At 44.6% G+C, this 25969-nt stretch overlaps 1 protein-coding gene across 1 annotated transcript in view; it reads right to left on the bottom strand.

The window, feature by feature from the left end:
- The window catches only part of PRELID2 (PRELI domain containing 2), a 167146-nt gene that overhangs the window by 53664 nt on the left and 87513 nt on the right, over positions 1–25969 (bottom strand). The window contains exon 4 of the mRNA XM_040344592.1: positions 8599–8759. Coding sequence (XP_040200526.1) covers positions 8599–8759 — 161 coding nt within the window. The remainder of the gene's footprint in view (positions 1–8598; positions 8760–25969) is intronic.

Here is a 25969-nt window from a genome sequence, read left to right as displayed (position 1 = left end):
TCTGGAAAAAACGTGAACGGAAGACCAAGTCGCCGCCTCACATACCTGTGAGACCGACGCATGATGTCGGAAAAAAAAAACAGGAAGCACCAATTGCCCTGGTCAAAAGTACCGTGACCGGAAAGGGAGCCCGCCCCTTAAGAGCATAGGCTTGTATGACAGCCTACCTGATCCACCGAGAAATGGTGGTCGACGAGACCACCAGGTCCTTTTGTGGACCAGACACCTACACAAAAGAGAGTCAGATCTCCAAAACGGAGCCGAAGCAGGGTGGTACACCCGCGAAGCACGTACCACGCCTAAAGTATGAAAGGCAACCTCCGTAGGATGTGCCGGCCGAGGACAGAAGGATGGAAGAACAATGTCATTATTCCGGGGAAAAGGCCGAAACAACCTTCGGAAGAAGGGAAGGTCGCGGGTGCACCACCACCTAATCCTTATGGATGATCGAGCGTGGCGGCTTGCAAGACAAGACCACCAACTCAGAAACCCCTCTAACAGAGGTAAAGGCCTCTGTAACACCATTCTAGGAGAACTGGTGCCAGAAAATTATCGTATTATAACAGAAAACAGAGTGGGGCAAAGAGGAGGAGGCCTAGCGGTCATCCACAAGACTCACCTCTCGATCACCAAACCAGTCCTTCAGAATCCACTTCCATTCATGAAAACCCTCACTCTACAACTGCAAACAAGTCCCCAGGAGACCGTTCATATTCACTCTGCTATAGACCACCAGGTCCAAAATCGCAGCTTCTCGCATCATGGACAGAGTTCATCTCCACTTATACCCTAAACAGCAAACACCATTTGCTGCTCGGGGATTTCAACCTCTGGGCCAACTCCTCACAGGACCCCGTTGCCGACGCCTGCATTGACCACCTGGAAGGATTAGGTCTGCAGCAACTAGTATGTGGGCCCACACATGATTCAGGTCACACGCTCGATCTCATTTTCAGATAAGATCTGGAAAGAAACATTCTGAAAAATGAGCCGTTACCATGGACAGACCACCATGCAATTAAATTCATAATAAGCAAAAACACCCCCTTAACAAAAACTTTAAAACCTATGACAACGCACTGGACTAGATCTCAGAAGAAGCTCCATTCGGAACTCTTCAAAACTACATTAGGAAACAAAATAAAAACAATCCAACTACATCAAACTGCCACAGAAACACTGGATGCCATAAACACAGCTCTACTACAGTCAGCTGACTTAGTAGCACCCAAACGCAAAACCTGCATCCGGAAAAACAACTCCAGCTGGTTTAACGACCAGCTGTCGTTGCTAAAGCAAGAGCGCAGAAGCAGCCTGGAAAAGAAGCTCTTCAGAGGAAAACCACACCATCTATAAAGGTAATAACAAAAAAATACCACAAGGAAATCTTTAAAGCCAAAAAAAAAAAAAAATTCCAATGTCATCGCTAATGCCCTAAACCGCCCGCCGCAAACTTTTCAATTTAGTCACCCAGACCATGAAACCAGTCTGTCTTGAAGCCTCTTGAAAGCATTCAGCGAAACAGTACCCCCTTCAACCCCCCCCTTAAACATACGCCCAATACCCACATAAATTTGCCGCAATCAACGAAGTTCACTCTAAAACCCATCTCCATCGATGCCATTAAAAATATCATTGGTACTCTGCGAAATAGCACAGCGCCTAATGATATCATTCCCACTAAACTGCTGAAAGAATGTGCCGATATTCTGGCACCGCCTATCACACAGCTTATAAACCAGTCATTCAAGGAAGGCATAGTGCCCACCTGCTTGAAACAAGGCATAATCAAAACTATTTTAAAGAAACCCACCCTCGACTACAAAGACCCAAAGCACCGTCGTCCCATAACAGGCATAAACGTCTTCTCCAAGGTAATGGAGAAAGTAGTTGTACAACAGCTGCAACAGCATTTATCACCCATAATTTGCTCGATCCATTTCAAAATCGGGTTTCCGTCCCGGGCACGGGACAGAACAGCACCTCTCAAAATATGGGATGACGCCCTCGAGGCCGCAGACAAAGGAGAATCTTGTCTTCTAGTACTGTTGGACCTAAGCGCAGCTTTTGACACGGTAGACCACAAACTATTACTGACTCGGCTAGCTGAAGTAGCCAGAGTCGCGGAAGGTGATCTATCCTGGTTCTCCTCCTTTTTGGAAAACCGATCACAAATAGTGAAATTGGGACCTTTCACTTCTGAAAAACGAACGGTGTCATGTGGAGTCCCTCAAGGATCCCCTCTGTCGCCGATTCTGTTCAATATCTATCTCCGCCCTCTCTTTGAAATATTTAGTAGCCAAAAGTTACTTTACCACTCTTATGCAGATGACACACAACTGTACTTTCGCATCTGCAACAAAGCACATCATCATCTCGGTCTAAAGAAATGGCGCCCATTCTGGGCAAAATCATCACCCCTAGCACCAAAGTCAAAAGTCTTGGAGTCATCTTCGACACCTACATGACAATAGATGCGCAAATAGGGTCAGTAGTCAGCGGATCGCACCATCTGCTGCGCCTACTATGCAGACTTATTCCATTTATTCCAAAAGAAGACAGCAGTCGTGGTGGGAACAATTATTAACTCCAGACTTGACTATGCAAATGCCCTCTATCTTGGACTCCCAAAGTACCAAATCACTCGTCTGCAAGTCGTTCAAAATACGGCCGCTTGACTTGTGACTGGGAAAAAACCCTGGGAATCAATCTCACCTTCACTGAGAACCCTTCATTGGTTGCCAGTAAAAGACAGAATTACTTTCAAAGCACTCTGACGCATAAGTGTATTCAAGGAAATGCCCCCCAATAGCTATGCGAAAAACTAAAAGCTCACAACCCCAATCGCATTCTGCGATCCACCAGCCAAAATCTACTTCAGATACCCAAAGCCAGATACAAGTCCAAAGGAGAAAGAAGATTTGCGGTCCAAGGCCCCAGACTATGAAACGCTTTACCAACCAGCATTCGGTTGGAGGAGAACCACTTGTGCCAGGGTGGGCGGACTGCGGACGGGTCAGTACTTTGGATCTTCCATCAGTCAGATCCATACAAGCAGGGGTTCCCGCAATAGGGAGAGAGGTCCCCTATACATGACACCCGGAGGGTCCACAACCGGAGAAGAAGCCCACCTTTTGAAAAGGCTCTCCTCAAAGGGGCACTGAACCGCCCAGTGGTGAGGGACTACAAAAGCCCTCAGTGGCTGTTCTCATTCCGCCTCTTAGAAATTATCAAAGAAGGGCACAGAAGGAAAAAACCTACACAGAGTGGTCTGATTTGTGATCCAAAAAAGACAGAGCCCTCGGCGTAAACCCAGCTGCACTATCCAGCTTAAGAAAGTCCCTTGCAGCAGTGAGAAGCGCACCCATAAATGCCTTATGCTGCTTTTTTTTTTTTTTACTACCCAGGTACCTGGTCCATGGCTCCAAAACAGAGCATTCCCCAGGGGATAACGGGGGAAGGGGGCACTCTTACCACCTGTCCGCAGTCCGCCCACCCTGGCACAAACGTGTCCAGGACCAGCAATAAAGTCTCTGTGGTAGTCCCAGGTGCCAACACCTGATGCCATCACCAGCATGTTGGGGGAAGGATCCAGATACTGACTCCATAGCCAGATACTGACCACCATTATGAGGAAAAAACTCCCAGGGCCCAGTTCAGACCTGAACAAAAAAAAAAACACTCTTGCTGCGCTGACCGGGGGGTTACCCAGGGGACTTACCACACCTGAGGCGCCTGCTCAGCACCGCTGCCCGTTTCCAGCACACCGCTGTGTGTGAGGAGACAAGCCTTGAGGTAGCTGGGAGGTATCTGCGGTGGTGCTGTACGAGACGAACGGCGCCACGTGCCATAGGAACCAGCAATAGAGGCCGAGGACTCCGGCAAGATGGCCGCCGAGCGCAGCATATGGTCACAGCGCGGCTACAACAAAATGGCCGCCAATGGGATTTTCAATAGGAATTGAAAATCACCCAAAAAATGGCGCCAGAGCCACCCGAATGGCGGCAAAATGCCACAATTTAAACGGTGAAAGCCTAAAAAGGCTGCACAGCACCAGAAAAAAGGACCCCCAGCATTAAAGAAAAAACACATAAGCCAGCGCACAGTCCCTCAGCAAGGTGTGACAGCAATGAAACAGCAGAGGGAAAAATGGGAGCAGGGAAGAAAGGATATCCAAACCCCAGGAATGCTCAGCCATACCACCCCACCTAAGAGGGAGGGACTGTACTTACCCGGCCACGCGACGACTTCGCTGACGCATACCAGACAGGCGTACAACCGCAATGGAGGTAGCTGTCGGCCCGGTCCACACCACAGCCCAGTCATGTGTGGACCTCGGAGAAAAGCTCACTGGCCACCCCAGGAGTCATGGGGCATGTTGTGGCAGACCCAGCCTCTTTGCAAAGTTGTCTTCACGCTCGCTGGCCGGACTGATGACTACAAGGATCTACAATATCCAGCCTGTCTCTCAGCCGAAAGTTGACAGAAGTCAAAAGACAAAAATAAAATAAATGTCCTCAGGGCGCTGGGCCCAAAGGGAGCCATACGTCCTTCTCCTTTGCTAGGCAGAACGAAACTGAGGCTGCATGATGCAGTGAGGAGAGTTATGTGTGGAGGGACCGCCCCCTGGGCGGGGCTGTTCAACTCTATTAATGTAACATGTATTTAACATGTTTCTGCCTAGTCCTCTCCTGTAAACAGGGAACATAACCCACTTGTCAAGATTTAAGGAGCTCTGTCCATCCATGGACGATAAGAGAAAAGTAATTGCCCCCTCCCATGCTGATGAATGAACTGTAATTAACCACACTTTTTTGGAAAGCCGAGTTAAATTTTACTTGCCACACCAAGGCCCGATTACTGCCAGACCCGTTGAATCAAGAAATCACATAAATAGAAGCTGTCTGACAAAGTGAAGCACGCTAACATCACAAAAAGCCACACATGCCACAATCTAAAAAAATTCAAGAACAGATTACTTTGTTTCTAATGTACATGTATCGGTCTAGGAATGGTTTCAAAGCCATTTCTAAGGCTTTGGAACTCCAGTGAACCACGGGGAGAGGCATTATCCACAAATGGAAATAACTTGGAACAGTGGTGAACCTTCCCAGGAGTGGCCAGCCTACAAAAATTACTCCAAGAGCATGACAACTCATCCAGGAGTTCATAAAAGAACCCAGAACATCATCTAAAGAACTGCAGGCCTCACTTGCCTCAGGTAAGATTAGAGTTCATGACTCAACATTAAGAAAAGAGACTGGGCAAAAATGGCATCCATGGGAGAGTTCCAGGGCCAAAGCCACTGCTGACCAAAAAGAACACAAAATGATCATCTCACATTTACCAAAAAACATCTTGCTTATACCCAGGACTTTTAGGCAAATAGTCTGTGGACGGATGAGACAAAAATGTTACTTGTTGGAAGGTGTGCGCCTCGTTACATCTGTCATAAAACGAATACAGCATTTCATAACAAGAACATCATACCAACAGTCATATGTGATGGTCTGGGGCTGTTTTGCAGCTTCAGGACCTGGACGACTTACCATAATTGATAGAACCATGAATTCTGAGCTCTACCAGAAAATCCCAAAGGAGAATGTCCTTCCATCAGTTTGTGACCTCAAGCTCAAGTGCACTTGGGTTATGCAGCAAGACAATGATCCGAAACACAACAAGTCCACCCCCAAATGATTCAAACAAAGCAAAATTTGGGTTCTTGAGTGGCCTAGTCAAACTTAAAGCGGGGGTTCACCCTGTTAAAAAAAAAAAAAATGTTTTTTTTTATTAGACCATTACATTCGGCATCGTAGCGCGAGCTACGGTATGCCGGTCTTACATTTTTTATCCCCGTACTCACTGTGCTATGGCTCATTGAAGATTCCGGGGAATGGGCGTTCCTATGGTGAGAGAAGGTGATTGACGGCCGGCCCTGGCACGTCACGCTTCTCCGGAAATAGCCAAAATAGGCTTGGCTATTCACGGCGCCTGCGCATAGCCTGTGCGCAGGCGCCGTGAAGAACCGAGACCTACTCCGGCTGTCTTCGGGGAGCGTGACGTGCCAGAGCCGGCCGTCAATCATCCTCCCTCTCCATAGGCACGCCCATTCCCCGCGGGAGTCGGATTCTTCAATGAGCGATAGCACAGTGAGTACGGGGATTAAACATTTAAGACCGGCATACCGTAGCTCGCGCTACGATGCCGAATGTAATGGTCTAATGATGTGAAGGAGGGTGAACCACCGCTTTAAACTTGAACATAAATCCAATTGAGATGCTGTATCATACCCTCCAAATGTGGCTGAATTAAAACAATTCTGTAGAGTGGACCACAATTGCTCCACAGCAATGTTAAAGACTCATTGCCAGTTATCACAAATGCTTGATTGCAGTTGTTGCCGCCAAGGGTGGCACAACCAAATATTAGTTTTAGGGGGCCAGGCAGGTTTGTACAGCTTTTTTGCCTTAATAAATGAAACCATCATTTAAAAACTGCATTTTGTATTTACTTGGGTTATCTTTGTGCAATAATAAAATGTGTTTGTTTGATGATCATTTAAGTGTGACAAATATGCAAAAAAATAAAATAAAAAAATCTGCAAGGGGGCAAGTACTTTTTCACACAACTGTAACTGCAACTCTGGCGGGTGAAAGAGAAACATTCCGATTATCGATTTCCTATCATTGTTTCCCGGCACAGTTACTCAGAAGCACTTTTCTTCTCTGAAAAGCATCTAAGCGTGACAACAATATATTCTTTAGCAAGGATTTTATGAAAAAAGGAATTGACAGAATAATATGATGTCTAATTGTTGCGCTATGGGCAGTCACCAGAACTACACTGTGAGGTCTGTCAAATGTCTCATTAAGGGTAACAATAGCTTTGTAATATTAAAAAAGCAGAGAGATATATATTACATACATATATACATATACACACACATACTGCGTGTAATAAAGTCATTTAAACTCAGAGGAGAGCAGAGGACTTTATAATCAATTTCAGCTGCTTTGGTGTTAATGACATTAACACCAGGTGCGCTAGATGGGCAACACTGGTACGACCCACAAAACAGGAATGGTTTTACAGGTGGAGACTAATGACATTTTTCCCTACTCATCGTTTGATTGTTTTTCACTAGGTTTTGTATTTGGCTAGGGTAGGTGTCACTACTGGTAGCATGAGGTGATACCTGTACCCTATAGAGGTTGCACAGGCAGTGCAACTCCTCCAGCATGGCACATCAATACGTGCCATTACCAGAGATTCCAGGAGGCAGGCAGTTACTCTAGTGGAGCTGGACAAGGCTGTAGAAGGTCTTTAACTCATTTGCAGGACTGGTAATCTGCTTTGTGAAAGGAGTAACAGGATGTGCCCTGCCAAAGCCCCTACAAAATGACCTCCAGCAGGCCACAGGTGTGAATGTCTCTGACCAAACAATTAGAAACAAACTTCATGAGGGTGGCCTGAGGGCCTGACATCCTCTAGTGGGCCCTGTGCTCATTGTCCAGCACCGTGGAGCTCAATTGGCATTTTCCATTCAACATCTGAACTGGTAGGTCCGCCACCATCACCCTGTGCTTTTCACAGATGAGAGCGGGTTCTCCCTGAGCACATGTGAAAGTCGTAAAAGGGTCTGGAGAAGTCGTGGAGAACAGTATTGCTGTCTGTAACATCGTTCAGCATGACCGGTTTGGTGGTGGGTCAGTGATGGTCTGGGGAGGCTTATCCATGGAGGGATGCCCAGACCTCTACAGGCTAGACCAGTGATGGCAAACCTTGGCACCCCAGATGATTTGGAACTACATTTCCCATGATGCACAACTACACTGCAGAGTGCATGATCATCATGGAAAAAGGAAGTTCCAAAACACCTGGGGTGCCAGTGTTTGCCATCACTGGGCTAGACAATGGCACCCGATTGCCATTAGGTATCTGAATGAAATCCTTAAACCCATTGTCAGAACCTACGCTGGTGCAGCAGGTCCTGGGTTCCTCCTGGTGCACAGCAATGCCGTGGCAAGAGTATGCAGCCAGTTCCTGGAGGATAAAAGGAATTTATACCATTGAATGGCCCCCCCATGCTCGCCTGACCTAAGTCCAATAGAACATCTCTGGAACATTAGGTTATGATCCAGATGCCTTCAGGTTACACCTCAGTCTGTTCGAGAGCTCAGTTATGTCCTGGTACAGATCTGGAAGGAAATACCCCAGGACACCAGCCGTCGTCTAATTAGGAGCATGCCCTGATGTTGTTAGGCATGCATACAAGCATGTAGATACAGCTAGCAAAAAAAAAAAAATAACCTGGCAAGGGATCTTCCTATTTTTTAACTGGGGCCAAAAACATCAAAACCAATTGAGTCTGAGATACAGGAACTGGCTATTGTCTAGGAAAAATAATCACCCTGCATAGAATATAATTGGTGTACAGTAATCTAACTAAAAAGGACACCATTTACAGACTTGTTTCTTTAACCCTATATTGGCTAATTCATAGCCTCGCAGCATATTTTAATTGTTTTTTTTATGTATATGGGAACCTTCAAGTACAGTACATATTTAACATGGTACCATGATAGATAGATCCCTTACCAGTTTGGATTCTCTTCACATTCCTTGTACACAGACTCCTCATTCATGGATGCATACTGGGTCCATGTTAAACAGCGGCTCTTTAGAGTCATCACTCTTGCTTTCATATCCAGCCAAGATTCTTCTTCCATGTATATATTTTCCACTTTTAAGATACTGCACTGTGTAGAACATAAACATGCATATATGTAACAAGTCTTTAAAAATGGGTGACATCAGTTATGACTTATTTAACCTCAATTTACATTACTGTTGTACATGTTTAGATTTAATTTCAGTTTGGTAATTGATGGCAAGCAGATTGTACTTACCGAATAAGGTTTGATGTGTTGATAATGACTTACAACATAAAAGAGACAACAGAGAATCATATGCCCTGCACTGCATGCATTGACCATACTACAAGTATACATGTCAGAAAAAAAAAGCAAAACATACATATCCATCAATCATGAATTAATGGATCATGAAATCCAACTCTAATGCCGCGTACAGACGGTCGTTTTTTGTGATGAAAAAAAAACGACGTTTTGAATCATGAAATAAAACGACATTTTTTAAACTTCATTTTCAAAAACGACGTTGCCTACACACCATCGTTTTTTCAAAATGCTCTAGCAAAGCGTGGTTACGTTCAGCACTCTTTTCCATTGAAGCTAGCTTCATAACTTGCTTCTGAGCATTCGCGGGTTTAAAAACGTTGTTTTGAAACGTCGTTTTGCCCACACACTATCATTTTCATTGACACAAAAAACGACGTTTTGAAAAACGACGATCCACCGCGGAGAATGAAGTGGCAGATTCGGGACTTCCGCATAGAAACAGCTATTTCAGGAAAGTAAAAAAAAAAAATTTCCATTTTTTTTTCATTTTTGGAGTAAAACATTTTTTCAGGGTTGAACTCCACTTTAATTAAAACAAACTGTAGATAGCTTATGTCACCACAATATAGTATCAGTCCTATAAATTAAAGTAACGCAAAAGGCTTGTGTTTTAATTTATTTTTCTTAAAACAAACATGTTGCCCTGATCCTCCTGTTCTTGGGTCTCCCCCCTAATGATCTGGGCTCCACCCACCCTTAAATTCCCCCACAGCAAGCCACTTGCTATGAGGGCACTCATGCATGCTCACTCCCAAGCCCTGTTCTGTGTGTCCACAAGACACCTCCTCCCTCATTGGATATGATGGAATGCACTAGAATAAAAAAATAAATAAAAAAAACCTCTGTCTTTAAAACAACCTTAAAGCGGGGGTTCACCCTGCAGAACAACATTTTAGCATACAATTCGGCATTGTAGCGCGAGCTACAGTATGCCGGTCTTAATTTTTTTATCGCCGTACTCACAGTGTAATCGTACATAGTAGATTCTGACTGCCCGCGGGGAATGGGCGTTCTTTTCAAGAAGGAGGATGATTGACGGCCGGCTCTGGCGCGTCACGCTCCCCGAAGACAGCCGGAGTAGGTCTCGGCTCTTCACGGCGCCTGCGCACAGACTATGCGCAGGCGCCGTGAAGAGCCAAGCCTATTTCGGCTATTTCCGGAGAAGCGTGACGCGCCAGAGCCGGCCGTCAATCACCTTCCGTCTGGATTGGAACACCCATTCCCCATGGGCAGTCGGAATCTACTATGTACGATTACACTGTGAGTACGGCGATAAAAAAATTAAGACCGGCATACTGTAGCTCGCGCTACAATGCCGAATTTTAGGCTAGAAGAAAAAAAAAATTGTTTTTTATTTTATAGGGTGAACCCCCGCTTTAAGGCAAAACAAAGAGGAGTGCATAGAATGCATTACAGTAAAACCCCTTCTGTCTTAAGAACCACTTTAAGATGCTTACCAGCAAGACACAAAGATGACAGACCTGGGTTGTCAGAGATGGATAAAACCACCTTTTGAAGGAAGGATGGTCTTGGGCATACCAGGGCATAGTGGTTGTAAAGTCTGAGGAAGGGCTCTCTTGAAGGAATGAGCTACTATACTGAGATACACCTGTTTTGGTAACCAGAAAAAGGAACCTAGCTCTTTCTTTCAGCTGGACATAAAGAAAAAGTAAAAAAAAAAAAAAAAAAGTCTCTAAAAGAAGGCAATTGGAGGCCTTTTGAAGGAATAGATGAGGCTGAAACTTGCCCTATTAGAGTGAAAAGAGATATATTTTGGTCAGACTTGTTTGCAGGAGCTGGGTGTGCTGTACAGAGAGAGATCTGGGAGTGTATAGACTGCTCCAACGGCAGGCTAAATAATATTTCCAGGAATGCCAAATCTTCCTGGATGTGGCCTTTTTTGAGCTCAGCAAGGTAATAACAGATTACGGAACCTCTCTATCCTTTAAGACCTGGGTTTCAACAGTCATCCCATTAAGCTAGAAACCAGGTGAAATAGGTGGCCTTTAGAAAACAGCTTGAGCCTATTGGAAGGGGTTTTCTGTATGAAGATTGAGGATGTCCATGTACCAGGGTCTTCTGATCCAGTTGGTATCAGAAAGAGCCTGGTCTCTCTCCATCATCTTTAGTGGGGTAGGTGAGATAGAATGCTTGGTAAATGGAAGGTGTACATAGCCTGAAATGGGACCAGAGGATAACTAGAATATCCAAGGCCAGGAGGGTACAGTGCTGTAGAGATTTTCTGATAGCTCTGAGCTCCAAGGCGATTTTGGAGAGTTTGGCCTCCTCTCAACCATGTTCCTTGGACCATCAAGGGATTAGGAGACTGCTCCCCTTGATAACAGACTATCCATCTCTAGAAAGAATCTTCCAATTCTAAGAAAGGAAGTATTTTATTTTGTGAAGGAAATAAAAGGCATGAGTAGATCCAGGGAAAGAGTCTTCTTATTCCCCATGTTGATAGGTTTAGTTTGAGAGTTCTTGGCGAGACTGAGCAAAGAGCACAGTCTCAGAGCTTACTTAGGACTTCCATGGTGAATATCAATGGGATTTCTGGTGAATCTCAGTAAAGTATAGGCCTTGGAGAAGGAACTTTTTTTGGAATGCATCTAGAATTGGACCCAAATACTTGAGGCCAATAGAAGGCTGTAAAGAAGACCTTTGGAGGCCGACCACTGAACCAGTGTCAAGATCTGGATTTCAACCTAGGACCTGCCCCCTGAGATGCTGGATAGCTCCCTGCCTTATCCTTTGACAAACATACTTGTTATCTTGTTTCTGATGAACCTTGAACTCCTTGCTCCTCCCCTCACATGAGTTTCCTATGTAAGCCTTTAAGCCATGCCTTTGAACTTACGGTTTTGCCAGATTGTGCGCTTATCCAGCCAATAGATCTTGCTCCCTATGCTCCTGCCCAAATCTTCATTACTATTAGTTACTGGCCCTTTGACTTGTTCTCAGCATGCAACCACTTGTTACCGACCTTTGTCTAGTTTACCTATGCCTCTGCATGAGCCCTACCAGCTAGATAGACTTTTGGATATTTCCTGCAAGATACGAAGGGAATACACCCTTCAGGAGAAGGCTGTGTAGCTAATCTGTCCCTTCAGCTCTGAAAAGCAGGAAGAGTGCCAGGAGTTTTGTGAACATCCTGGGTGGTTTGCGGAGGGAGTTTACGCATAGGGTACAATACCTCAGTTGGGCTCTGGTACCATGGACATGTTTTAGTAGAATCCCTCGAACTTGTGCTGTGGTGGTACTGGCAGAAACAACTACCTAGATCAAGAGGTGGTGTAGGGCCTTCTGCAAACGATCGTTTTTAGATGACCTGAGGAGGTAGCGTTTTAGTTTCTTATTTAGGAAATCCTTAAAACCACCTATTAAATCCACATTGGAATGCCTGTAATCCAGCACGATGCACACTGCAGAAGTTGTCCCTCAAATTCTATAAGTAAGGGAGTCCTTTCATTGCAAAGAGGACTTGGGAGCCATTTTAGGCTAGGCCTTGTGCCAGAATGAAGGGATGAACTTAGGTTTTGAAGTTGAAGCTAGGAAGAGCACAAAAGTACTCTGCGTTCAGAGGCAGTAGAAGCAACGGAAAAGGAGGTTTTGTTTATATCTGTGACTTCTTTATTGAACTGGTCACTGGTTACTTGAAAAGGCATATACAAGAGGCGTCCTTTGCATGCAGGTTCAACTGTCCAAACTTTTAGCCAGAGGATCCAGTGCATTTGAACAGAGACAAGTGTTTTTATGAATATTTGTCTCATATGTTCCAGGCCATCTACGCAGAAAAGAAGAGCAGATGGAAAAAACAAATTGTTCTTCAACTCCATAATCCTGAAAGATAGAGTGATGTTGGTTGTTCAAAGTCCTCGACCTGTTAGTTGTGATGTGACATACTGAAAATAGCAAGTGCTGGCTGCACGGCTGGGCTGCCAGGGTGAAGACAACTTTTAAGAAACTCAATCTTTTTGTGCACAGAATCTTTCCTAAAGCACAATTTATTTTTCATTTTTTTTAAATAAAATACTTTTTGACCTATTTATTGCTATTGTTTAACTAAGAATTATTGGTTGCCTAGCTGTTTCCATCATTAAAAAAGGACTATTTCACCTTCTTTTTTTTTATTACTTTGTAGCCAACAGACCCCACTACTGTAAAAAAAAATTGTCCAGCAAAAAAACAAAAAAAAACAAACAAACAAAAAAACACAGCGTTTTCTTTTTGCTATACTTGTTTGCCAATCTTTGCTTCCACCAAGTCTGCCAAAAAACTACAATCCTGTCAGATATACTGCATCCTGGCATAGAATCTGCAAAGCTCTGATCGCTAAAGTGGTGTTCCCCCCCAAAAACTTAAATACAATTAAATTAAAAGCCAGCAGCTACACATACTGCAGCTGCTGGCTTTTAATAATAATAGGACTCTTACCTGACCTGCAGTACAGTGATGTCGGCACCCGCGGCTGATGTTTCCATCAGCTGTCATGTGCTGCTGCCACCATTGCAGGTAAGAGTACACGGAAGTGTAGTCTTTCGGCTTCACACCAGGACCCCTACTGCACATGTGCGAGGTCCGCTCCTCTCTCCTACTGTCCCGGTGGCCGGGGGAGGGAGCCCCAGCCATGACATCACCACCTGCGGCTGAGGCTCCTGGTAGTGGGAAATGTATCCTGTCCCCCCCTCCCCCTAAAGGTGCCCATTGTGGCACCGGCGAGGGGGGGATCAGAGGAGCGAAAATTCCACTTTAGGGTGGAACTCCGCTTTAAGCAAGCCCCCAGCATAACAGGAATGAGTGCTCTCCCTTGTTTACAATCCAGTGCTCCCTTTCCCTCATTGAAGGAATGCTGAACTCCACTATTTTCCTTTTCATGCTGTGCAAGTGTAGACCTTGAAAGAGAGCACTTTTTATTTGAATGCGCAGATCGCGCCCAAAGCAAATTTTTCAGCCAGGCTGTGGCAAAGTCAATCTTGACCAGGAATGACATTTAAAAGAAAAAATAATTTTCTAAGCTGCATAGTGTTTTTAATTATACTAGGGACCCTTGACTGCATAGTACATTTTTTACAGAAAAGTTTGCCTTTTTTTTATTTCTAAGTCCCTGACTTGGAACAAGCATACAGATTAGAAAGTCAGAATTCCTGATCTGCACTTGAGTTAAAGTCAGCACCTTTGAAAGTAATGATCCTATTGGAGCAACAGTTTAGCTCAAAAGTTTGCATACCCTGGCTGAAATTGTGAAATGTTGGCATTAATATTGAAAATATGACTGATCGTGCCAAAAAAAAAAAAAAAGAAGACTAGCATTCACATCGTTTTTTAGCTCATTTTTAAATCCTTGGCTTGATATCAAGAGATTCTCAAATGTTCCACTTCTTATTAAGTGATTGAACAGTACTGACTGGTTAATTCAAGTTTTTGGATATCTTTTTATATCCTATTCCATCTGTGTAAAGTTTCATTACCTTGTTATGCAGGTCTTTTGAGTGTTCTTTTCTACCTCCTCATGGCCCAGTGTCTAGCCATGCGAGAGCTAATCCATGTGAGAGCTAACAAGCTCATTGACTATTAATAAACAGACACCAATTGTGATTTAAAAAGCCACAAATGTGGGAAATTAACCTTTGCCATTTTAACCTGTGCGTGCCACCTGATCAAGGCCATTTGGGTGATTTATGTTAGGATATAAAAAGGATCCAAAACAAATGATGTAAAAATAAATGGCTTCATGTGATTGCTATTCTTAAATTGAAAAAAAAAAAAAAAAATTTGGCATGATCAGTTAGCATTGCTCCCTGCTATAGCTGGCCATACACTGATTAAAATGTGGAACTTGGTTAGTTCAGCAGGAACCACTTGAATTTCAATCAGTGTAAGGCCATCTTCACAGAAGCCATCATTTGATTGACTTCTGTTGAAGGGACAGGTAGGATACTTTTTCTCGATCAGTGGCTGCAGTCAATCATCTCCAGCTGATGATCAGTGTATTCCGACAGCGGCAAGCGCCCTTGTCAGAATAAAAAAAATTCAAATATCCCGGGTGGGACTCTTGGTTATTTTTATTTTTTTTGGTTAGCCCAGAATGGGAAAGATGTCCTGTCCTAGAATGACACCTGTGACGGTAGTAGAATGATATCCCCATCAAACATTCCCTTCTTCCCATAAAGAAAATCACCCAATATTCCACGAGGAGGAATATTCCTGGAATCGCCCAATAAGCCACACATGAGTCAAGCTTACTGCTGGAACAAGACACTTTAATGGCAGCATGCTGCTAGGTATATATGCAGTTTACAAGCTAAATCCTCAAAGAACAATGAAATCTCCACCCCCTTTCCACACACAGTGGGGGCTCTCATACAGATTATAGGCAGACACTTCGGCGCCGACTCTGAAGACACATTTCTTTAGATAATGACATCAGTGAAGGTAATTACTAGTTGTAACAGAATACGTTATCTAGACAGCTTGGCCCCGCATATAGAAGAGGTAATTACCACAATGAAGCAATCAGAATAATTAACATGAGCCCCTTCTAATCACAGTAAACACAGGGCTTCTTCACACAACACACTAGATCAATTACCCTTTAACATACACAGCATTACTAGCAGGGAGAATTAACTGAAGCATATCCTTCACAATGGCCCCCCTTTTTCTCCCTGTTCCGGCAACCTGGTTGGACCTTTCCTGGTCCAGTAGGGTTGACGGGTTCAGAGCTTTTAGTCCGAGGTTAACTCCGTTTGGCGTAACTGACATCCCTTGGCAACAGCTTCAGACTCGGGTATGCCACCGTGTCGTCAGATCACACGCCGGTCAGTCCCCAAGTCTTTGTGCGATCTGCAGAGTCACCAGAAGTCAGTGTGAAGACGGCGAATGGGTCTGTGCGCCGCCGTCTAGGTGTCCTGCAATGGGAGGGGCAGGTTATGGCTCTGAAGTGACAATCACAGGAGATTCATAAAAAGAAAAATTGATATTTGTTGAAATGCTGTAGCACTGGTGCTCAGAGACCGGGGGGGGTTGGATCAGTGCCCCATAGGGTCAGCCACCCCCTGCTCCCTCCGCAGCCGCCGGTTCTCCTCTTTGAGCTTCTCCAGCTCCATCTCCAGTTCATGGAGCCTGGGGGGGTCGGCCTGCTGTGACCTCAGGCGGTTGTTCTCCTCCTCCTCCTCCTCTATGCGGCTTATGCACTCCTCCAGCTCCATGTACTCACGGATCAGCTCCTGCTTGCTCATGTCCTGCAGGCTCTCCACGTGGTCCTTCATCATCAGGAACTGGGTGGTGGTGTAAGGGGCCACCGGTGGGCCCTTGGCGAACATCTCGGCCCGCATCTGGGACGCCCGCTGCGACTCCCTCTCCTCCAGTCGCTTCTTCTCCTCCCAGGTCAGCTTGTTATATGGCTTCCAGGACCTCTTCTTCTTGGAGGGTAGCCGGCGGTGCCTCTTTCTGCCCAGCTCCCTCCAGGGCCCCTCCGGCTCATGGCTGTCGCCCACCCGGCTGTCTCTTAATCCCCGGGCCTTTTTTTCCGTTACCCATGACCAGCTGACAATGGTGTTCCCTGTTGTCCGTAATAACAGATTGTACCACGAGGGCTTCGTAAGGGGTGCCCAATGGTTCTTCCTGACCCAGCTCCTGGGGATCCCAAGCCGAGTCTACACAATGGGCTGCTGCTGGTGGGCGGTACCCAGGTTGAGACAAATTTGACCTGGTGTTGTCGTTCATGGGGCAATTCTGCTTGAAGTGACCCAGCTGTTTGCACCGGAAGCAGCGTTGTTCATTGTCCTCCTGGCGTGGATAGCGAGGGCTAGATGTCACCGGTCGGTTAGGAGGTTGGTATCTAGCGGCTGGTGGGTGTGAGGGCGCCGTTGGACGTGGAGGTTGTACCCGTGGTGTGACCTGGTTTGTCTTGCGAGTATCCGCATATTCATCCGCCAACTTCGCGGCCTCTGGTAGAGTCATGGGCCTGCGATCTCTCACCCAGTCTTTGACATCCGTCTGGATGTGATTGTAAAATTGCTCCAGGAGCATTAGTTGCAAAATGTCCTCTGCGGTGGTGGCCTGGCTGCTGTTCACCCAGTTAGAGGCCGACAGGGATAACTGGCATGCCCATTCCGCGTAAGAGTCTTTCGTGGTTTTGCGTGAGTCCCTGAACTTCTGTCGGTGGGACTCTGGGGTTACTGCATAACGAGCCAGGAGCACTTCTTTAACCCGGGCGTAGCTATGGATATCCTGATCTGGCACGGTCCGGAAAGCATCAGAAGCTTTGCCTGACAGTTTGCCTGACAATATTGAAACCCACTCTCCTCTAGCTATTCGGTGCAGGTTACATTGTCACTCAAAATCTGCCAGGTAGTTATCAATTTCACAGTCCTTTTCATCAAAAGCTTTAAAAGCGCTAAACGGAATCTTCCTTGTGTCTGCTGTGCTGTACTCACTGTTTGGAGAATGTGCGGCTGCTTTTTGGACTGCTGCCAGTTTTAACTGTAGCTCTGCGTTTACTAACAGGTCCATCACTTTCAGCACCACATCCGCCGTTGGGTTCGGACCGAACCATGCTAGCTTCTCTCTCATTACTTTGTTGGCTGGCGATTCCTCCTCCTGAATCACTGGTGTCTCCATCTCTTGTACTGCTGGCGTTGCTGCAACCAAGTTCTCCTGGTCTAGCTCCATTAATTATGCTCTGATGACCCGCTTGGTTTTGTTGCTAGCAATCCTTCCAAGAACTTCCAGTAGGTCTTCCAGTGTCTGCTTGGAATCCGGGTGTAAAGGAGAGTAGAAGGGAAAATCCCGCTGCTGCCAACCAGTTGTGACGGTAGTAGAATGATATCCCCGGCAAACATTCCCTTCTTCCCATAAAGAAAATCACCCAATATTCCACGAGGAGGAATATTCCTGGAATCGCCCAATAAGCCACACATGAGCCAAGCTTACTGCTGGAACAAGACACTTTAATGGCAGCATGCTGCTAGGTATATATGCAGTTTACAAGCTAAATCCTCAATCAAAGAACAATGAAATCTCCACCCCCTTTCCACACACAGTGGGGGCTCTCATACAGATTATAGGCAGACACTTCGGCGCCGACTCTGAAGACACATTTCTTTAGATAATGACATCAGTGAAGGTAATTACTAGTTGTAACAGAATACATTATCTAGACAGCTTGGCCCCGCATATAGAAGAGGTAATTACCACAATGAAGCAATCAGAATAATTAACATGAGCCCCTTCTAATCACAGTAGACAGTAAACACAGGGCTTCTTCACACAACACACTAGATCAATTACCCTTTAACATACACAGCATTACTAGCAGGGAGAATTAACTGAAGCATATCCTTCACAACACCCCTAGACAGGACACTTTTTACTGGCAAGTTCACCAAGTGAAAAAAAAATAAAAATAGGTGGACAGATTAAAACAATGCAGACACTACATTTCAGGACTGCTACAATGCAATGGACTACATTTTTGCTCTTCAGTTTTATATACACTTTAATGGCCAATTCAGGTGTAAAAAAAAAAAAAAAAAAAAAAAAGGTACTGCTGGTATCTATCATTAATGAACACATGCAAGGATTCCTATACTGACTGTTAATTAAGAGGTTTTTTTTTTTCCATGGCCGTTTAAGTTTAGGTCAGAACCACAAAAGAAACTTTGAAAAAAGAAAACTTAAAGTGGAGCTCCATCCAAAAGGTGCAGTTCCACGTTAAAGGACTCATACCCTGCTCCTCTGGAATGCTCCCACCTCCTCTCCGACTGCCTAGGCGATCAGAGGCAGAATTTCTCCTCCCTCCTTCCCCCGCTGTCTTCTGGGATACATGATAGGTCCCAGAAGACTGCAGGACCATACACAATGCGCAGCGGGCACCCGGCTGTGGAACTGCAAGCGGTCACAGCTGGGTGCTCACAGTTAAAATACCAGTGCCAAGGAAAGAAGATAGGTGAAACTGACTGGGGTGATCCGCTGGATCATGGGACAGGGGAATGGTGGTTTTTAAAAGGAAGAAGCTACAGCTTTTGTAGCTGCCGACTTATTTCTTTTCACAGGAGACTGGGCAACCGTTTAGGGGGGGGAAAAAGGAAAAACCTCTAGCCTGCTCACATTTTATCCTATGAGTTACTGCTTTTCAGCTGCTTGCCACATTCATGACAAAATGAAACGTTACAAAGTATTGTTTTATAACTCCATACTGTATGTTGTTGAAGTTATTTGAATGAATGTAATAGGATCCTTTTTATGGGCTCCCAACACATTACCCCATGTGCATGATCTAACCCTGTGTCACCCAATATCAGCAACTACTGAGAAAACCAGGATGAATCACAGCACACACAGGAAATGTTCCCATACTTTCACATGTACTGTACATAAATATTCCAGGATCCTCTTCTGCCACCTCAGTCCATAATTCAGCAAATGTTATATTCCTTAGATACCATAATCAAATGCTTTGTAACAGTCTCTGGATGAAAGGCACTTTCTAAATGTAAATTATGTCTACATGTGACCCGATGAAATGTGAGAATTGGATAAAAGTAGATGTATTCATCCTCGTAATTAGACGCGAGGATTACTAGTTAAGCAATGATGAAAGCTGACTGACTGCTGTTAGCGCTTGGTTTTGATGTGCACTCAGTGACCTTAACAAATGATGGCGAGGTCATGCAAATGTTTACAGATCTAACCAAACTGCTTGGTCCCTATTCTAATTCCTCTTTGTGCTAAAAGCTAAGTAAATATTCTGCCCATTCCAGGTTTCATTTGGAGCATTTTCCAACTGTGGGTTACAGACAATTTATATTGTTGGATTTCAAAAAACTGTTTGCCAACTGTTGCATGCAATTGTCAGGCATGATATTGTGCCAATATCAACATGGGCTACTTACCTTGAAATGCCACTTTCTCTGATCTGATAAAGCATGAAAAAGTCACACAAAGTTGAATAGCCACTCAGTGGTGTTGGCTTTTGCATGCAGTATAAAAAAAAAAAAAAAATTGTGTTAAGTGTTAATCCAGATTCGGTTCACTTGTTTCTTACATCTCCTGGGTGCCGTGGTCATGAGGTCACTGCATAAAGCCCATGTTGACACCGGTGCAACTTGTCATGCGATTTGACAGTTCAAAATCACATGACAAGTCGCACCTTACTTGTGCCTATGGAACCGTGACTCCAACTTGCACCAATTTGAAAAAGCTTTCTACACTATTTCTGTCAATTTTATGTGCAGCTTGCATAGACATTTGTGCACATGAAATCACACCGACTGGCGGCTTTGAAATTGTGCTGAAGTAGCATGATTTCAAAGTCACTTTCAGTATGAACCAAGGCTAAGGGTTCTTAGTTATAACTCCCCCCAAACCTAGCTCTGTATATTTTATAAAGAATGGCAAGAGGAAACCAAGTCCAAGAAAAGATTTAGGAAAGCTGTAAATGCTGCAAGGAGATATTACTGCTAGTGCCACCAAGAGATATGTTGGATTACCTGCCAGGGTGCCAACTGTTATGCCATTTATGGGCAGTCCATAGGAAACAAATATCTGAATTCTGTTCTATTAGTGTGCGCAATTTCCTGCAAAGGACTGGAAGAAGGACAACGCTGTACTTTACAGTCCTAAATCTCTACAGTCTTTCACAGTGCTACCAATTAAAGTGGAGTTCCACCCAAAAGTGGAATTTCCACGTTAAGGCCTCCTCTCCAGCTCCTGTTTGTGAAACTGAGCATTTTGGGATGGGGGGTACCTGATTTTGCCAGGTACCTGCTCCATCTTCTACTCCAGTCACATAGGCGATCGGAAGTGAAAGCTCGGTAAGGGAATCCGAAAAGCGGAAGTTTCATTTTTGGGTGGAACTCCGCTTTAATAATGACTGCTTGACGATAGGCCACTGAAAGCCTGAGCCGGCCACTCCCGCCCCCTCCACAGCACAGCGCTCCTGTGAGCAAGGAGGGGGCAGAGCAGAGAGCTGTGAGGGACAGTCACCAGCTCTCTGCTTGGGGAGCTGCGAGAATCGCTCAGTTCTCAGTGTTAGAGGCGCCGGGGGACAAATGCAGCATCGGCCCAATGCTGCATCCACCTATGTAAGTATGAATCAAAAGAAAAAGAAAATGCTCATACTTCTCTTAAAGGCCAAGTATACCTTTTACGAAAAGATAAAAAAATACACATCTTTTTGCAGTAATTTTTGGACTCTGCAGCTGATCAATGGAAGCAATTTTTGGATCTCCCAGTACACTGTACCAATGCTGTATCCTGGCCTAGGCCAACAAGGCCCTAGGGCAGCACGCAAAGAGTCCCTGCCGGCTTTCGCTACACAGTTAGTGTAGTGTCAGTCTTATCGGGCGGACTGGGCAGAGAGGCAAATTAGTCTAGCTCCCCCATAAAGCAGCTGCACTGCTTCTGGTATGCGGGCGGCCGTCATTCCGCAACTGTGGGAGGGGGCGCTGCTTCTAATTTTGATTGTCCCATCATCCTGGACCACAAAACTTCCTCACTGTGCTATATGTTTTCTGATGCACCATTGGCATGGTTATATCTTCTTAATACTCTCCATAAAATTATCATAAATTTGTGCTTAAAGCGGGGGTTCACCCTGTTAAAAAAAAAAAAAAAATGTTTTTTTTTATTAGACCATTACATTCGGCATCGTAGCGCGAGCTACGGTATGCCGGTCTTACATTTTTTATCCCCGTACTCACTGTGCTATCGATGATTGAAGAATCCGGGGAATGGGCGTTCCTATGGTGAGAGAAGGTGATTGACGGCCGGCCCTGGCACGTCACGCTTCTCCGGAAATAGCCGAAATAGGCTTGGCTATTCACGGCGCCTGCGCATAGCCTGTGCGCAGGCGCCGTGAATAGCCGAGACCTACTCCGGCTGTCTTCGGGGAGCGTGACATGCCAGAGCCGGCCGTCAATCATCCTCCCTCTCCATAGGCACGCCCATTCCCCGCGGGAGTCGGATTCTTCAATCATCGATAGCACAGTGAGTACGGGGATTAAAAATTTAAGACCGGCATACCGTAGCTCGCGCTACGATGCCGAATGTAATGGTCTAATGATGTGAAGGAGGGTGAACCACCGCTTTAAAGTAGAAATATAGGCAACACTTTTTTTGTTCATTTTGGAGAACGTAAGGGAGGGTTATAGCCCGTCCGTTTATTTTTTACCATCCCTGTCCAATTGCAGAGATTTCCCTTGACTTCCTGCCACATATCCAAACAGGAAGTGAGAGGAAATCTATGCAAATTAGGCAAATCTATTCCCCCCCCCCCCAGGCCTTTAGAACCGAGTGTCCCCACTCGAAAATTTCAGGGCGGGTCTTAAACAGCATGAAATGTAGCCTTGACGGTAGGGGGTGGGTCATATTTAAATTAGTGGTGCACGAGTTTAGTCAGACCTAGGGCAGCACAAAACCTAAATACACTACTGCACTGTACACTATCTTCCTATACCTCTGACACAGGCAAACAGTTACTAAATGGCAGGAGGAATCAAAAGGAGCTTAGCACATCCACATTAATTTTTAACCACTTGACCTTGATGATAGCACCCCCTTCATAACCAGAGCATTTCTGTGCAATTCAGCACTGCGGTACTTAAAAAGGCAATTGCATGGTCATGCAACGCAGTACACAAATGAGATTCATATAATATTTTTCACACAAAATTAGCTTTCTTTTGTTGGAAAAGATGGAACATTAAAAAACAATATTTATTTTCTGATGTAAAATATATCCAATAAAAATTAAATCAAATTTCTTCATAAATTTAAGCTAAAATGGTTTCTGCCACATGTCTTTGGTAAAAAAGAAACATTTATTTGGTTTGCATGAAAGTTATATAGATACTAGAATTTCTATTTATTTTTCTTATACTAGTAATGGTGGTGATCAGCAATTTATAGTGGGACTGTGAAAGTATGATGGGAAATCTGACACTAGTTGATGCTGGCTGGGGGGTACACTGACACTAATAGTGACACTAATCAGTGCCAATACTATTGTAGTGGGTGTCTCACTCTATAACCCACGACCCGCCAAGCTGGTAGGAACAATGTACACAGGCTGCAAGGGGCATTTTCAACCCCCTCCTACTTCCTGTATCACTGAGTTTAGTGTAATGTGAGCTGACTTACACAGGCTACTCTGTTCCTCCCCTGTGCCCCTATTGGCAGGAAGAAGAAAACCATTAAAAAGGCACAGCTACAGCAGCCAGAGACTGTACTGAGCTGCAGGAAGCAGCTGCAATGGATTCTGGGTCATGCAGTTCCCTCACAAAACGGCTCTATAGCCTGGTATACAGGAAGAAACTAAAAAGCCCATGATGCTCTGCTGACAGGAAAGTAAAAGACTCCATTTTGTGTCCTGAGGGGAGGTTTGAGTCAGCCATGAGGCAGTGAGAGAGATCAGACCTGGAGGAGAGATGCTATTTTTCAGTTGATCTTTCTGCACGATTCAGGCCTCCACTGCCAGTCGGGACATCCAGCCTGAGACAGGGGGATCCCAGGTGCATATTGAGGCACACCTGCACCAACGGTGAACCGTTCCAGTGTGTGATGACCAGTCGGGTTGCCAAGAGAGCCTGTCTGTTCCAGGACATATGTTTGGGCCTTGATCGCAGGATTTGGTGAGGGCATTTTTGCCCATCTGCAGGGAACAGACACACTGCACTACAGAAGGAGTTATTTGAATACTGTATACAGATATCTTTGCTTGTAGTACCACAGGGATTAAAAATTAGGCTGTTAGGACTATTGGGTTAAAAATAATTAATTCCTAATGCCTTTATATCATATTTTTCGTATATTTTATGCATAACTCAGAAGCCATATTGCTTCTATTTTTTTTAAAGCGGTTAACTTAATACATCGTTCACATTCTCTTATAGCCCACCAAGCACCCCAACATTTAACAAGCACACATTTGTTTATATAAATGCACTACAATCCATTTTCCCCCTGTCTATCCAGAGTTATATACCATTTCTATTTATTCACTATCCATCATCCAAAAAGCAAAAAAGGGCAAGTGAAGAAAAAAAAAAAAAGAAACTCCTGGAGTCCAAAAAGAGAGAGCCCTATCAACCTTAGTTCTGCATCGCACCCTTCCAACGTTCCCATTTTTGTTTTTCAACATTTTGACATTTTCCCTTAGATATACACAAATCTTTATTTTCTTATTGTTTTATTGACCTCATCCTCCTATTATATGCAGGTTGGTGGATTTAACACCAGCCACTTACTTGCCATCAGTTTCCATGCCAGAAAAAGGCATCTGATTATTGCTATTTGTCTCCCCCACATATTATCCTCTTTCATACAGCCCAACAGGAAAATCTTGGGGTCCAAATCAAGAATTATTCCAAATACCTTATTTATTGTTTCAACAACTTCACTCCAGTATCTATTTAACTTAGGGCATCTCCACATATGAACTAGGTCTCCTTTAGGATTCCTACATCTTGGGCATTTAGCGTCAAACCTCCACCCATATAAGGTGTCTTGTATGCTTTATGCAGCAGCATTAAAAGCGACACTGTCTGATGGTGACAGGGTACTCAAGGGGCCTATCTTCAGGATAGGTTTCCACTGCTCATTTGTTATGCCCCCCAGGTCTTCCTCCCATCCCCTCTTGCAGGGGAGGTCTTCATTTCCCTTTATTACCCCATCACATATACCTTCATATATAGATGAAATCAGCCCTCTAGACATAGTCACATTAATTATTTTCCGGGGAATGGTTACCTCACTCAACTCAACTGGCCTCTTTGAATTGTGTCCTCAGAGCATCTCTAACTTGCAAATATTTAAAGAAGGACTGATTTGGTATATCATATTCCTCTTTCAGTTCCAGGAATGATTTAAAAAACACAAACACACACACACACACACACACACACACACACACGTCCTATAAAACTGAACAAGATAGACAACACCACCTCTCTCCCAGCCCCTACTATTCTCCACCTTAGATAGTTCCTGCAAATATTTATTGTTTCACAATGGTGAAAACTGTAAATCCTCGGTACTTATATCTCTAACCACTTTCCATAGTTTCTTTATTAATAAAAACGTGCAGAGTTTAAATGAAAAATAATCAGCCTCTAAGGCCTCAGTGAGTCATGACTCGAGCCCAATAGAAACATTCCCCTACCTGGATTCTGCTCCGACAGATCATTGCATCCTTCTAAATGTTGCAGCTGTGATCCAAAAAAATTGCACCATGGATGTGAGACCGCCAAGCCCCCCCCCCCTATCCTTTGGCAATTGTAGGGTACGCAGCCGTATCCTTGACCGTTTTTATTTCCATATTCAGTCTCTAAATATAATGCCAATCTTCTGAATCCATTGCCTGTTAATCCAGACTGGGGAATTATGAAATGCATACAGCAAATGAGGCATCCAAGTAATTTTAATTACAATACACTTGCCTGCCACAGATAGAGGTAGCCGTCTCCATACCTTCCCCTTACACTTAAGTTTATCCAACAGGGAAATTATATTTATTATTTAATCTTTGGGATTTGGGGTCATATATATTACCAGGTATTTAATCTTGTTGACCATTTCCAATCGTGGAATCTCTAATGGCAGTTCCATCATCAAAGTATCAAGCGGAAGCAACATTGATTTATCCCAGTTTATATTTAAACCCGATATCCGTCCCAAATCTGTAATTATGTCCATTACTGCCACCAGGGATGTCTGTGTATCCCCCCAGAAACAGCAGCACATCATCAACATATCGGCTATTTTCTCCACTCCTGATGCCCCCTGAAATCCCTACGTCTTGACGGATGACCTAATAGCCATAGCTAGTGGCTCCATTGCCAAGGCAAATAGCAGGGGTGTAAAGGACACCCCTGCCTTGTCCCGCGAGTCAAAGAAAACATCTCAGAACACATATTTTTTATCCTCACTTTTTCCTTGGGCCTTTCATACAAAAACCTTACCCAGCTAACATAATTTGGGCCAAATTG

The sequence above is a fragment of the Rana temporaria genome, chromosome 3, assembly GCF_905171775.1.
Source record: "Rana temporaria chromosome 3, aRanTem1.1, whole genome shotgun sequence".
Lineage (NCBI taxonomy): Eukaryota > Metazoa > Chordata > Amphibia > Anura > Ranidae > Rana > Rana temporaria.
The sequence above is the reverse complement of the archived record's forward strand: the minus strand, read 5'-3'. Positions and strand labels throughout refer to the sequence as shown.